The 11,691-nt window shown below is 33.9% G+C and overlaps 2 protein-coding genes across 4 annotated transcripts; one reads left to right on the top strand and one right to left on the bottom strand.

Moving 5' to 3' along the window:
- The first annotated feature begins 4,141 nt into the window (after nt 1-4,141).
- On the top strand, nt 4,142-5,492 carry LOC105193571 (pigment-dispersing hormone peptides). The gene is made up of 3 exons (XM_026135714.2): nt 4,142-4,441; nt 4,751-4,888; nt 5,174-5,492. Exons 2-3 carry the CDS (start codon nt 4,760-4,762, stop codon nt 5,297-5,299), a joined length of 255 nt encoding a protein of 84 aa, XP_025991499.1. The 5' UTR covers nt 4,142-4,441; nt 4,751-4,759; the 3' UTR covers nt 5,300-5,492.
- A 306-nt stretch (nt 5,493-5,798) lies between these two features.
- LOC105193565 (cyclin-dependent kinase 11B) lies at nt 5,799-11,558 on the bottom strand. 3 transcript variants are annotated; one of them, XM_026135709.2, is made up of 7 exons: nt 11,402-11,558; nt 9,171-9,557; nt 8,043-9,037; nt 7,397-7,723; nt 6,838-7,114; nt 6,480-6,710; nt 5,799-6,393 (listed from the first exon to the last, which is right to left on the bottom strand). In XM_026135709.2, the coding sequence occupies exons 1-7, from the start codon at nt 11,488-11,490 to the stop codon at nt 6,099-6,101; spliced, it is 2,601 nt and encodes an 866-aa protein (XP_025991494.1). In that variant the 5' UTR covers nt 11,491-11,558; the 3' UTR covers nt 5,799-6,098. The 3 variants fall into 3 exon arrangements, with proteins under 3 accessions (XP_025991494.1, XP_011156372.1, XP_025991495.1); XM_011158070.3 differs by having other exon boundaries at nt 9,177-9,557; XM_026135710.2 differs by lacking the exon at nt 11,402-11,558 and adding an exon at nt 10,552-11,358.
- Between the last annotated feature and the right edge of the window lie 133 nt (nt 11,559-11,691).

Here is an 11,691-nt window from a genome sequence, read left to right as displayed (position 1 = left end):
GAGACAGATGTTACGAAATAGATTTGGCAATAATTAGTCAATTTGTGATACTAAAATTACAAATAAATCCAATTAGCAGCGTGTTGCTTCTGGCGAGTATTACAAAATTATACAGTTAGTTTTTAGTTTTCAAATCTTCACAAATACTTTACAAGTAATAATAATAATTTCGTCGCAAATTTATTTTGTGACAAATAAATGGAATACACACTTGGAGAAAAAATATTTTAAACAAGAAAATTTCAACACGAAAAAATTATTTACTCAATTGGTCAATCATATAATAGTTTATTTACTTGTAATCAAGTTAAAAAGTTCTTAATTGAAATATTTATGTAAATAAAATAAAGGAATAATTTTTTCTTTCAGTTCTAGAAAATATTTACTATTAGAATATTTGTATGTTGAAGATAATCAGATCTTTTAACTTGAGAAAACAATTTAATTAAGTTTAATAATATTATTAGCTTATTTGAAAAATTATTATTTAAATGTAAAATATAAAAATACAAAATCATCTACTTAAGGTAATATGTTTATTTATTTAAACGTAAATATTTTTACTTAAATAGAACAGACAGAATGCTAGCTTGCATCAAAATATATGGTTTTAAGAAAGTGTATTTTTTTATTCCAACAAAATTTTCTCTCAGTGTAGAAATTAGCTACATTTAACACAACTCTCTTAATTGAAAGAACAAAAATATAAACGTTTGCTACACAAAATCGTGAAAGGCTTTGATCGGCGAGATAAGGTGATTCCAAAATCGGAGAAGCGATTAAAAAGGAGTTCCTTTTCTTTTTCATTTCAGGCGCCTCTCACTCTCGTTACTCCGCTATCTTCGAATTCCTGTTAAATCGTCTCGCGATGTTTATCGTTCGGCTTGGCGCGAAACGCAAAAGAGTCAATTTCCACAATAATCCCCTTCGTGTCGCTGAAATATTCAGGCTCTCCATCATAGAGAAAATGTCACGAAGGCATCGAAAATGGCTAATCCGTTCGCCGTTGATCGACACGCCTTCGGCGTGAATCTTCAAAGGGTCTTAACGTAGAATCAAGGCCACGCCACCGGTCCCAGGCTGCTTCTACGGTCGCTGGTTAGTGACCTCTGCTCCCATCCCAGAGGGAACAGTCGGAGATTTCGATGCTTGGTCCGTCCTTCTTCTTCCTCGCTTCTTCTCACTTTGCTCTCTTTTCTATTTCGTCTCCCTCCCCTTAGTTTCTTATAAAACGAACAGAAAAATGGATAACAGAATATATATCTGGGTATATTGATCCATTTTGCACTATATTATGATATAAATTATCAAACAAATTTAATATTTTATTTGTAAAGTAAATTTACATAAAATAACAAAGAAATATTGGTTTTATGTGAGAATTCATGTATTTTTCCTTTTATAATTTTTCTTCTTTTACGTAGATAAATTTTTAACTTGGGGACAAAAATTAGGTAATAAATTAAAGATTATGTGTTTCACAAAAAAACTATAGTTGAAGTTAAAAATTAAATCATTTGAAATTAATTAAATTATGCTAAAAGATATTAACTTTTAACTGTATTATTTATAACTTTTAACTTTATAACTAGTTTTTAATTACCCTGCTAAATTGTAACTGTAATGGTAACGTAAATTTATTTTTAGCGCAGTGAAGAAATAGATCGAATGACGAAGCAGCGCTTAATATATTTTAATTAATCTTTACTTTTTATTTTCTCTCTCTCTCTCTCTCTCTCTCTCTCTCTTTTTATCTTTATATAGAATAGTAAGATCTGTAAAGTATTGTTAGCAAAAGCATCATCTATAAAAGTATTCGTCAGTCATTCATAGTTACTATAATATTCATTTTCTACATGATAGATTGAAAAAGTAGTCTGAATACTAGAAAATTTACTATATGATGCTCAGGCATTTTATCTACGCGTTGCTCCGAGAAACTCAATATCGCGTCGTCTATTCCTATTGTGTACCATTATATATTCCGACGGGCGTTTGTCCCGAGATAATTATGTGCGATATATCTCTCCTTTTGTCCCTCCATCTTCCCCGAATGATGACAATGTCGCGCGCGTTTCACCATCCCTCGTCCACGACTCGGTGTATCATTCGGCGAATGAGTAATGCGGACGGCCGGATGATTTATTTCTTCTCGAGTATCGAAAGGACGAGAGCGGGAGAGCTCTTGTCGCCACAGCCTTCGCGAGGTCGCGGATCTTTTCTCTCGCGCGGAAAGCGCGTCCCCCGGAGATTAAATACGATACTGACCCTGACGAGACCCGCATTCGCGACGACCGTAACGAGAGACGAGTGCTCGTAATGTTCGTCGCTCTTCCTTAATGATAGCCTTCGTCGCCGCAACGCTTTCCGAGGGAGAAGTGATAAGTTGGATCGACATCGATTCGACGTCGAAAACTTTTCCAAGTCGAAAAATATCAATCAGATCGACGCCGATTTAGACGTCGACAGTATTTACAATCTTTGATATAATTGTAATTAATAAACCCCGATAAAAAAATGTAAAAGTTGCACAAAGAGCTAAATTAATTAAAAGTTGCATTAAGAGATTAAATTAAGTTAAATTAACAGTTTATTTTTAAAAGTGTTATTTGTATTAATTGTTTTAAATTAGAATGTAATTTTTTTTTAATTAGATCTTTAAAATTATTTTAAATACCAACACAATAAGAAAACATATGTGAACACATTTTATATACAATATACTTTTTTTACATAAAAAGACGCTAAAGATGCGTCTATTATTGTGGACATACGTGATGTATGCTATTGAGACGTGTGATATCGCTAACACGGCACTCACTCATTGTTTTTATAAAATATTCATTATATGTATTTTGTAAAATTATAAACGATATTGTTATTAATAAATTCACACGCATATTCAAAAACTGTATAATTTTTAATAATACAGTTAAGTAATTTATAAATTATATGCAATTTGCGAAGTATTATACTACTGCATTTGATTCCAGAAATATGTTAAAGTATTATAGACGGGTTTAAGTATTATAGGATGTATATTATGTTTTTAAAAGAAGATATATTATATTTTTAATAAAATGTTTTCACTTCTGGTATAATTTTTTCGTTCTTTCAGACTTCCGAGGAATAATGAGATTGATGTCGATATCAATTCGATGTCGATATTAATCCAAATAACATCCACATAACATCGAAATTCGAACATTTCACCATCGATGTAGATGTCAAATTTTATCTCATTTCAGCCGTCAAAATGATATCGATGTGATGTCAATCCGACTTATCATTTCTTCTTGATTGTGAGTCGGGCACACGCGCCACGATCACGGACCTCGATAAGCGTAAAAAAGAATCGACCGTCGTCGGCGAGTACGACGGGGAGTCTTTTGACCATCAAGACTAAAATGTCACTCTCTCTCTCTGAAATTAATATTAAAACGATGAGAAACGCGTAATTCGCGAGCGACACATCGTTAATGAACATTCTTTAAAAGGATCCATGTAGATTTCGCGACACTAAAAAGGCCAATAAATTTTTTTTCAGGAGTGAGAGGAGATACGACAGGAATTCGACAGAATAATCGCGCGTCTCGATTTTCTTAATCACGCGTATCAGCGGTCTCGGCGCCGCCGTCAAGTTTCCATTTATATACATATAATATTTACGATTCTGATTTTGGTTTCTTTCTTCGCGAGATCGCGTATTTCCAACTTCAATCTTAATTTTTTCAAGTGTATCAACTGATTTATGAACTTCGTCACACCCAGAGAAAAGTTTCTTCAAGTAAAAAAAAAAAAAATCGTTTATATCAAAGAAATTTGTGCATTGCTATACGGTTGAAAAAAATTCTTTAATTTGAAGAAATTCGTTGCTTGTCCCTTTTAATATAATAGAATTAAAGAAATATTTTATTTGTGTAATGCAAATCTTTTTCAAGTTAAAAAAATGTGTTTTTAAATTCAGAATAACTAAATTGTTTCCTATATTTCTGTCAGCACTTTCTTTGAATTAAAAAATTATTTATTTACATTAAACAAATAATTTGAATAATTTATTCACTTAACAAAAATAACGTTATTACTTCTAGAAATCAAATAATTTTTTTTTCAAAGGTACTTTAATTTAAATAAACCAAGTTAGAGAAACAATTTCATCAATTTAAACATTCAATCTTTACACGCTTCGCTAGAATTTCTTTTACATAACTTAATAAAGGAGGCGAAATACAATTTCCTCATCGAAGGAAGATATCTGTCGTTCGCAGAGCCGTTCGCAGCCTACGATCTGTCTGTCAGGAACAGATTTTGATGATGGATGCATGGTATAAAAGAAATAGCGCCTTCGAAATGTTCGGATTTACGTAGTATTCGCGCGGTACATTAGACGGCATCCGTTGCTTCGACGTTTACTGCACATCGGCACTTGCAACTGCTCCGAGTATTTATTATGTGTTCATTTAAATTATTTAATTTAAATAATTTAATAAATTAATTGAAATAAAATTTTTCTATAATACAATTTTTTATTAAATTTTTTCTATAATTGATAGATATGAATATTGATTTTTTAAAATTAAATAACTGAAATTTAATTAACATTATATAAAATATAAATTATATACATATTTCTGAAATTAATATTAAGTTACTTGAACTTTTATCAGATTAAATTTTCATGTAACACATTACGTTAAATTTAATAATTGTAAAATCTTTTGTTGAATGCTATCTTGTCCTGGGGTGACAGCATCCATCAATGGCTAATTACGTGAGATTCGTTGTCGTTTTCGCTATTATCATTGGTATGGTTTGCGGAGAGGAATCCAGCGAGATCGAAGATGTCGACAAGAATATTTTCTTGAATCTTCCTTACGGCAGAGGATTGGTAAGTGTCCATTAATTTGAATCGATCTAAATGGTGATATATTAAGAGGCGCTTAAATCTTGACTAATATGTGACGCGTCGCGTTTATCAGATTTCGAAATTTGTATTGACCACTTCGACAAAGTGACAAAGTGATACGAGGATTAATTAATCAATTTGGACTCGAAATGCTACTTAAGTGATTGACACAATTTGGAAATCAAACATTAGTGTGATATCATACCATTAGCTTATCGAGTCATTAAGCGAATTTATGTGCATAAGAAATGTGTTTATTTCTTTCAGGATAGTGAATTGCAGCTGGTCAAATTGATGATGTTGGCTCCGCGATTGTGTCATCCCAAACGCAATTCCGAGCTTATAAATTCATTACTGGGTTTACCGAAAAATATGCACAATGTTGGAAAATGAAAGTAGTCTCTGGTTGTACAAGATATTCAAAGATATATCATATATAAAATGTTATAAAAATATACTCGTAGTTTATCCGTCAATGAACATATATTAGAACGGAGAATTTAGAAAGTCAAGATTTGTCAGCGATGTTCCAGAAACACGGATCGTATCCAAAATGAATTGATACTAATAAATCTAGAAATTCTCATATGCATTCTTTTTATTTTAATACCTCTTTCTAGCTGTTACATAATTCCTTGTACTTTTTTCACTTTCTCTATAACTTATAATCGCAAAGTGTGGAATAAATTACGATTAAGTCACATTAATCTCACAAATGTTGTCTTTCCGATTTTTATAACAAATATTCAATACTGAAAAATCACTTAATTCAGTACGAAAGCTATTCATAGTTGACAAGCGTGAGATCCCAACCCTAGTTTTACAAGACCGATTGGCCTTATAAGAGTTTGAGGAAGGTGAATTATAACCCATTCCAGGAACAGTAAACTAATACGTAAATATATAGGTATATATTTCGTATAAAGTCATACGCGATAAGATGCACACAACAATCATAAGCATCTTTATTTTATAAAAATGAAACGCTATAAGTATCTTAAGTATGTATATGAATACTCTCGTCAAGTTTTCTTTTCTTCTACAATATAGAAGTAAAATATATACATTATACGGATTATATATTTTTTTACACAAAGATAAATAACATGTATAGTATGTATATATGTATTATACAATTCTATTTAGAAAAAATTTATTGTTATAATTTGTAATATATAATTGTCTTTTGCAACTAAAATTTCAAGTGAAAGCCACCGCCAACCGGCGGCGCTCTTCCACCCTCCGTCAAGCCCATGTGAAAGCCGGAGTTGCTGAAATCGGCGTCGTCACCGTCACCCAATTGTTTATACTCTCTGCCACCGCTCGGTGGCTTCGGTGACGCGTTCGTGGTTCTACTTCCTTGCTCCGACTTGGCAGGCCACGTAGGAAACATTTGCGGATCGATTGGCTTCGGCGCTTCAATGAAGTAGTCGTGATCTAAGGCCTTTTCGGCAGTCACACGTTGACGAGGATCGTACGTTAAAAATCTGAAAACAACACAATTACGTTTATGATAAAACTCATTTAAATATTAGACGCACGCGTATATTGTCCTCTATATGGATTAACTTACTTGTTTAGCAATTCGATACCTAAATCAGACAAAGATAAACTAAATCTTTGCCTGAGATTATTTACAGGATAATGCGCGAACGGAATCTTTTGTACTATGGGTAACTTAGAGTATCCCGGCCAAATCCTATCGCTCGGTGTACCCAGCTCCTTAAATATCTTATTTAGCTGATCTATATCCGATTTTCCCGGAAATAGTGGTTCCATTCTTAGAAGCTCAGCAAAAATACACCTAAAAAAGTACTATTATAAACATCGTAATCTACATTTATATATATATTAAAATAATTTAATCTAATGTAATTAATTAATATTGCTAATTTTAGAAGATCATATTAAACATATTAAATTACACTTACCCTACGGACCACATATCTATGGGTGTACTATATAGTCCAGCATATTCCTTGTCGCACAGCAATAATTCAGGGGCTCTATACCAAAGCGTTACGACGATCGGCGTGTATTGCCTTAAGGGAGAGCCATATTCTCGAGCTAAGCCAAAGTCACCGACTTTCAAAATGCCTCTATGACTTAATAGCAAATTGGATGTCTTTAAGTCGCGATGTAATATCCAATTGTCATGTAGATGCGCGACTGCGCGCAACAATTGTTGCATAAGACATTTAACTTCTCCTACAATGGAAGAAAATAACGATTTTCCTTTAAATTCACATATTATTACAAAATATAAATTAAAGAATTGAATGCATTAACAGCATTTATAACGAAATATAGTTATTCGTTATATTCATAAATATTTAGTGTTATACATTACTTGTTTATAGTTTATATTTTTGTTAGGATTTTCTCAAAATTCTGTTAAAATGTTTTTCATTCTCATGTTTATTTTTGCTGTTACATATGTTACTCTCCTAAAAATTAGTTTCCCCGTTATGTGTAATAGAATATACTCACCAGGTATAAAAACTTGTTTCTTCTGCTTCATAGTTTCTATTAGAGATTTCAAATCGTGCTCCACATAATCCATGACAATAAATATCTTATCCATGTTACTACCGACGACTATCTCTCGTACGGTAACAATATTTGGATGCTGCGCTTTCAATAAAGTATTGATCTCCCTTAGACTTGTAATTGGAAAGCCTTCTTTCTCCTTTTCCATTTTCAATCGTTTCAATGCAACTATCTCATCCGTGCGTTTGTCTCGTGCTCTGTATACGACTCCATAAGTACCTTCTTCAATTCGATTTAAACACTGAAACTCTTCGACACTTCTACAACCTACAAAAAATTTATAATATGTAAGCATATAAACAAAAAATAAAAAAACCCCTAAAAATAAAATTTAAAATAAAATAAAGCAAAAATAAAAAATCAGTTTGTAGGAATAAGGCAAACTTGAATTAATCAAATTAAAGATTATTTATGATTAAAATATTCTGTTGTAAAAATTGTTAATGAAACTACATTAAAATAATTTTGTTTTTATTTTATATTATTAAAATATCGTTATTGATTTATAGTCAAGATGTTTTTATTCCTACAATTTTATATTAATTCTTTTTATGTTTATTTATATAGCATTTTTTTGCTTGAATACCTTGAATAGCCGGCAGATATGGCGGTAACTCCGGTTCCTCTGCTTTCTTTTCCTCTTCTATGTTTTTCGAAGCATTGTTGGAATCAACATGTCCAGGAGAGTCACCATCCGAATGATCGGATTTGGCTAATCGATCGACGGACAATGGACTTGGATTGTTGTATTCTGAACCGTCATTGGAATCACCAGCGGAACCTTTATTCGATTCGTTAGATTCGTCATCGTCGGCACTGCTAGATTCCGAAGAATCAGATGAATGTCGCTCAGAAGACCTCTCATGTGGACTTCTCTCTACTTCGGATGAGTGTCTAGATTCGGCTGATTTCGATCGTGCGCCTTCGGAATGAGGACTGATGCTTTCATCCGACAGCTCCACAATCGAAGGATCTGGATTGTTGTTTGGACTCATAGGCCGTTTCTCACCTCTTTTCATTCTTCTCGCTTCCAATTCCATTCTAGACACCTCCTTTCGCCTGGCCATTTCTCTATCGGCTTCCAACAGTCTTTCTTTTCTGAGCTCCTGTTCCGTCATCTCTTTCGGATCTTTAATTTGTATCGAAATCTCATTTTGCACATCCATCTCATTAATTTCGTCGGCTACGATCTCCATCGCGTTTCGCAGCTGTTTCTCCCTGTGCTCCTTTTCGCGTTCCATCTTTTCTTGGTCTCTCTCACGAACTCTGTCGTGCTTGTGAGATCTCTTGCGACGTTTTTCAGATCGTTCCATCAGTTCGCTCTCCGAGAACTGCTCGTCCATGATCAATCGTATGTGCCTCTGTTCGTGCGTTTCTATACGAATCTCGCGACGTTCTCTATTGTCATCCGCGATACGCATTTCTCGCCGATCCCGAAGGTCTTCCATTCGTATTTCTCGCCGATCGCGTGATTCGCGTATTTCTCGTAGATCGTCTAATCGCACTTCATGTCGAGACGACTCGATTTTATAACGAGAATCACGTGGATCTTCCCGTCTTTCTCTTCTTTTGTCCAATAGTCTGGAACATAAACACATTTTGATTTAACTAAATTAAAAAAAAAACGATTTATATAAATAATCACTTTTTGATTTATCTGATTATTTATTATTACGTTTTGTAAAATAGACAAAAAGTCTGAGATATGACATACAAGTACCTTTCCCTTAAGTCTTCTAGAACACGATCTCCTGTATTCCTTTCTTTGCGATCGTGTCTGGAGGATTCTCTGTCTCTGGGATGACTTTCCATCCTGTCTAAACGCTCCATTCTCTCGCGGTTCCTTTTAGAGCTCTCCAAACGTTCGGGTCTTTCCAAAGGCTCCCCCACATGCCTACGATGCCTATGTTTATTCCTGTGTCTGTCTTCGCGTCTGTCTTCGTGCTGGCGCGACTTGCGTTCTTTCTCATCCCTACGATTTCTTCTGTCGCTGTGTTTCTCACTTCGATGGGACGAACTGGATTTATGATGACGAACGATTGCCTGCGGTGGTTTGATATCCAAAGAGTCGGCCGTGTCGCCACCCTCTTCCTCTGAAAAACTGCACAGACATCAAATGGAACAATTAATCAAGTTAATGTCCTTTATAAATATCTTAAAGATAAATAAAACAAATATATCGCTTATTTGCAATAATAACATGAGTAAAAAAATTGAGTTCTTCAGTTTAAATCATAAAAATTGTACAATGTTATTTTGAATTATTACGCTTTCATAATAATTTGATCTATTGAATATAGAAGAATAAAAGTTATTCAGGATGAGGACAAATAGAACAAAAACGATTTTTCTCAAGTGAAATAAATTATTAAATCTACACCTTGCACTTGAGCTTTGTTAATTTTTATTTGGACCAATTCATTTTGTTTATTTTATAAATATGGATGACATTTATTATTAAAGTATCATTAGCTTTTTACTCAGTATATTGAATTCTTCATCAAAATACTCTTCCTTTTTTTTAATTATATCGTCACAGCAAATGAACAATACATTATTGTCTCTCCTAAGCAAGAACGATCCTTATAAATACGTAATATTTAATTATTTAATATTAAGTAATATTCTAATTAATATAATATCAAATAATATTAAATAATATTCCTGTAATATTAATGTAAATGTTTTTTTATTAAACTGAAATAAAGTTTATGCAAAAAATAGAGTTTAAACCTGCTATTTGTTATTAATAACTTTGTAATATATTTCAAAAAATGTTTGTTCCTCCAATTTTCAAAACTATATAAATATCTTCATAATATTATTCACGAATATTAAATTAATATTCGTGAATATTATTAACCAAGAATATTATATAAAGCGGACGTGTAACATTAACAAAATATTCCCATGATATTAAAGAATATTCTTAGAATATTGATAGTAATGTTATTTTATTTTTTAATAATATTTGTATATTTCAATAATTGTGTGCTTATAGAGGAATCGCGGGGGGGAAAAAAAATAAAAACGAAAACAATTCAGTCACTCCGGATAGTAAACGTGCGTCGTCTCGCACCGAGTTTCGAATATACCTAAAAAGTCTGGGCAGCATCACTCGTCATTCTGCTTCGTGCGTCGACGCGACATGTTTTCACTTATCATAAAAAGAAAAGACGTATTGGCCTGCCGAATGAGATCGATGAAAAACTCTCTTTCTCTCGGCACGAAGAGTCCACCACTTTCGCGAGGGTAGCGAACGCCACACACCGCGTTACCAACGAACTCCAAATGACAACAAACGCGACTTTTGGCGATCGCTCCACGTACCGAGTTATCGATAGAAGTGGTGCAGTGGAGTGTTGTTGATCCCGATACACACACTTTGGTCGCTGTATTACCTGATTTACGCCAAAAATCGCTTAATAAAACAAAAATTCGTCGCGCAAGCGCGCACATGCGCCTTAAAATGTTACTTTACGCTAACCTAGGCGACTTTCACGTGGTTCGATCTCTACATAACCCTAAGGCGAACTTAAAGACACTTGCGAGTCCTTCCATTTGATAACTCCAAAAAAAAAAGTAGTTCGAACGATGAGGACGACGAACGTAGTGAACGCGGAGATCAAAGCTGCGCAGCATGCACGATCACTCTCACACTCACTCGTGCGGCCGATTCGTCTTTTCAGTCTAATCTTAATCGAATAAATCGAATTATGACAACGCCATGAAGTATAGCGTAAACAATACTTGTAATCGAGATGTCGTGTGGCTCTGTGTGAGAACGACGAATTCGTAAATAACAGGTCGCGAATTCGAACTCACGTATCTCGTATGTACACTTTTAAAGTTTGTAATCTTTATCAAGCGTCCCATAGAAAAATGCTTTAGACGAGTAGGAACCGATAGTCCCACTCCTTTTCATTATTACTGCTATTACCATACCTGAAATCCATATCCTTCGATGGACTCTTCTTAATTTCTCCGTCCTCGCTTTGATTATCAATATCCATATCCGACGCATCCGTGGACATATTCACGGAGGTAGCCGAACGGTTTCTAACCTCTACTCGTTGGAATTGTCGCCCATAATGCAGGGTTCATACCGTGCATTATGAGTTCGACGTTCAATGTGACGTCCGATTATTCAATGGAAGAATACGTTTTCTAAAGAGAAAAGTGTTGCTCTGTGGGAATCTTAAGCTTGTTCGCGTTGCTTGAAAAGTTGAAAAATA

Source organism: Solenopsis invicta, chromosome 7 (genome assembly GCF_016802725.1).
Source record: "Solenopsis invicta isolate M01_SB chromosome 7, UNIL_Sinv_3.0, whole genome shotgun sequence".
Classification (NCBI taxonomy): Eukaryota; Metazoa; Arthropoda; class Insecta; order Hymenoptera; family Formicidae; genus Solenopsis; species Solenopsis invicta.
The sequence above is the reverse complement of the archived record's forward strand: the minus strand, read 5'-3'. Positions and strand labels throughout refer to the sequence as shown.

Bases quoted from the DNA above. Each gene is read 5' to 3' on its own strand.
- LOC105193571 (XM_026135714.2), top strand. From the start codon at position 4,760: ATGGCTAATTACGTGAGATTCGTTGTCGTTTTCGCTATTATCATTGGT. The intron at 4,889-5,173 runs GTAAGTGTCCAT...TATTTCTTTCAG, and splicing joins TTCCTTACGGCAGAGGATTG to GATAGTGAATTGCAGCTGGT.
- LOC105193565 (XM_026135709.2), bottom strand. From the start codon at position 11,490: ATGTCCACGGATGCGTCGGATATGGATATTGATAATCAAAGCGAGGAC. The intron at 7,724-8,042 runs GTATTCAAGCAA...AATTTTTTGTAG, and splicing joins ATATCTGCCGGCTATTCAAG to GTTGTAGAAGTGTCGAAGAG. The intron at 7,115-7,396 runs GTGAGTATATTC...CTTCCATTGTAG, and splicing joins GAAACAAGTTTTTATACCTG to GAGAAGTTAAATGTCTTATG.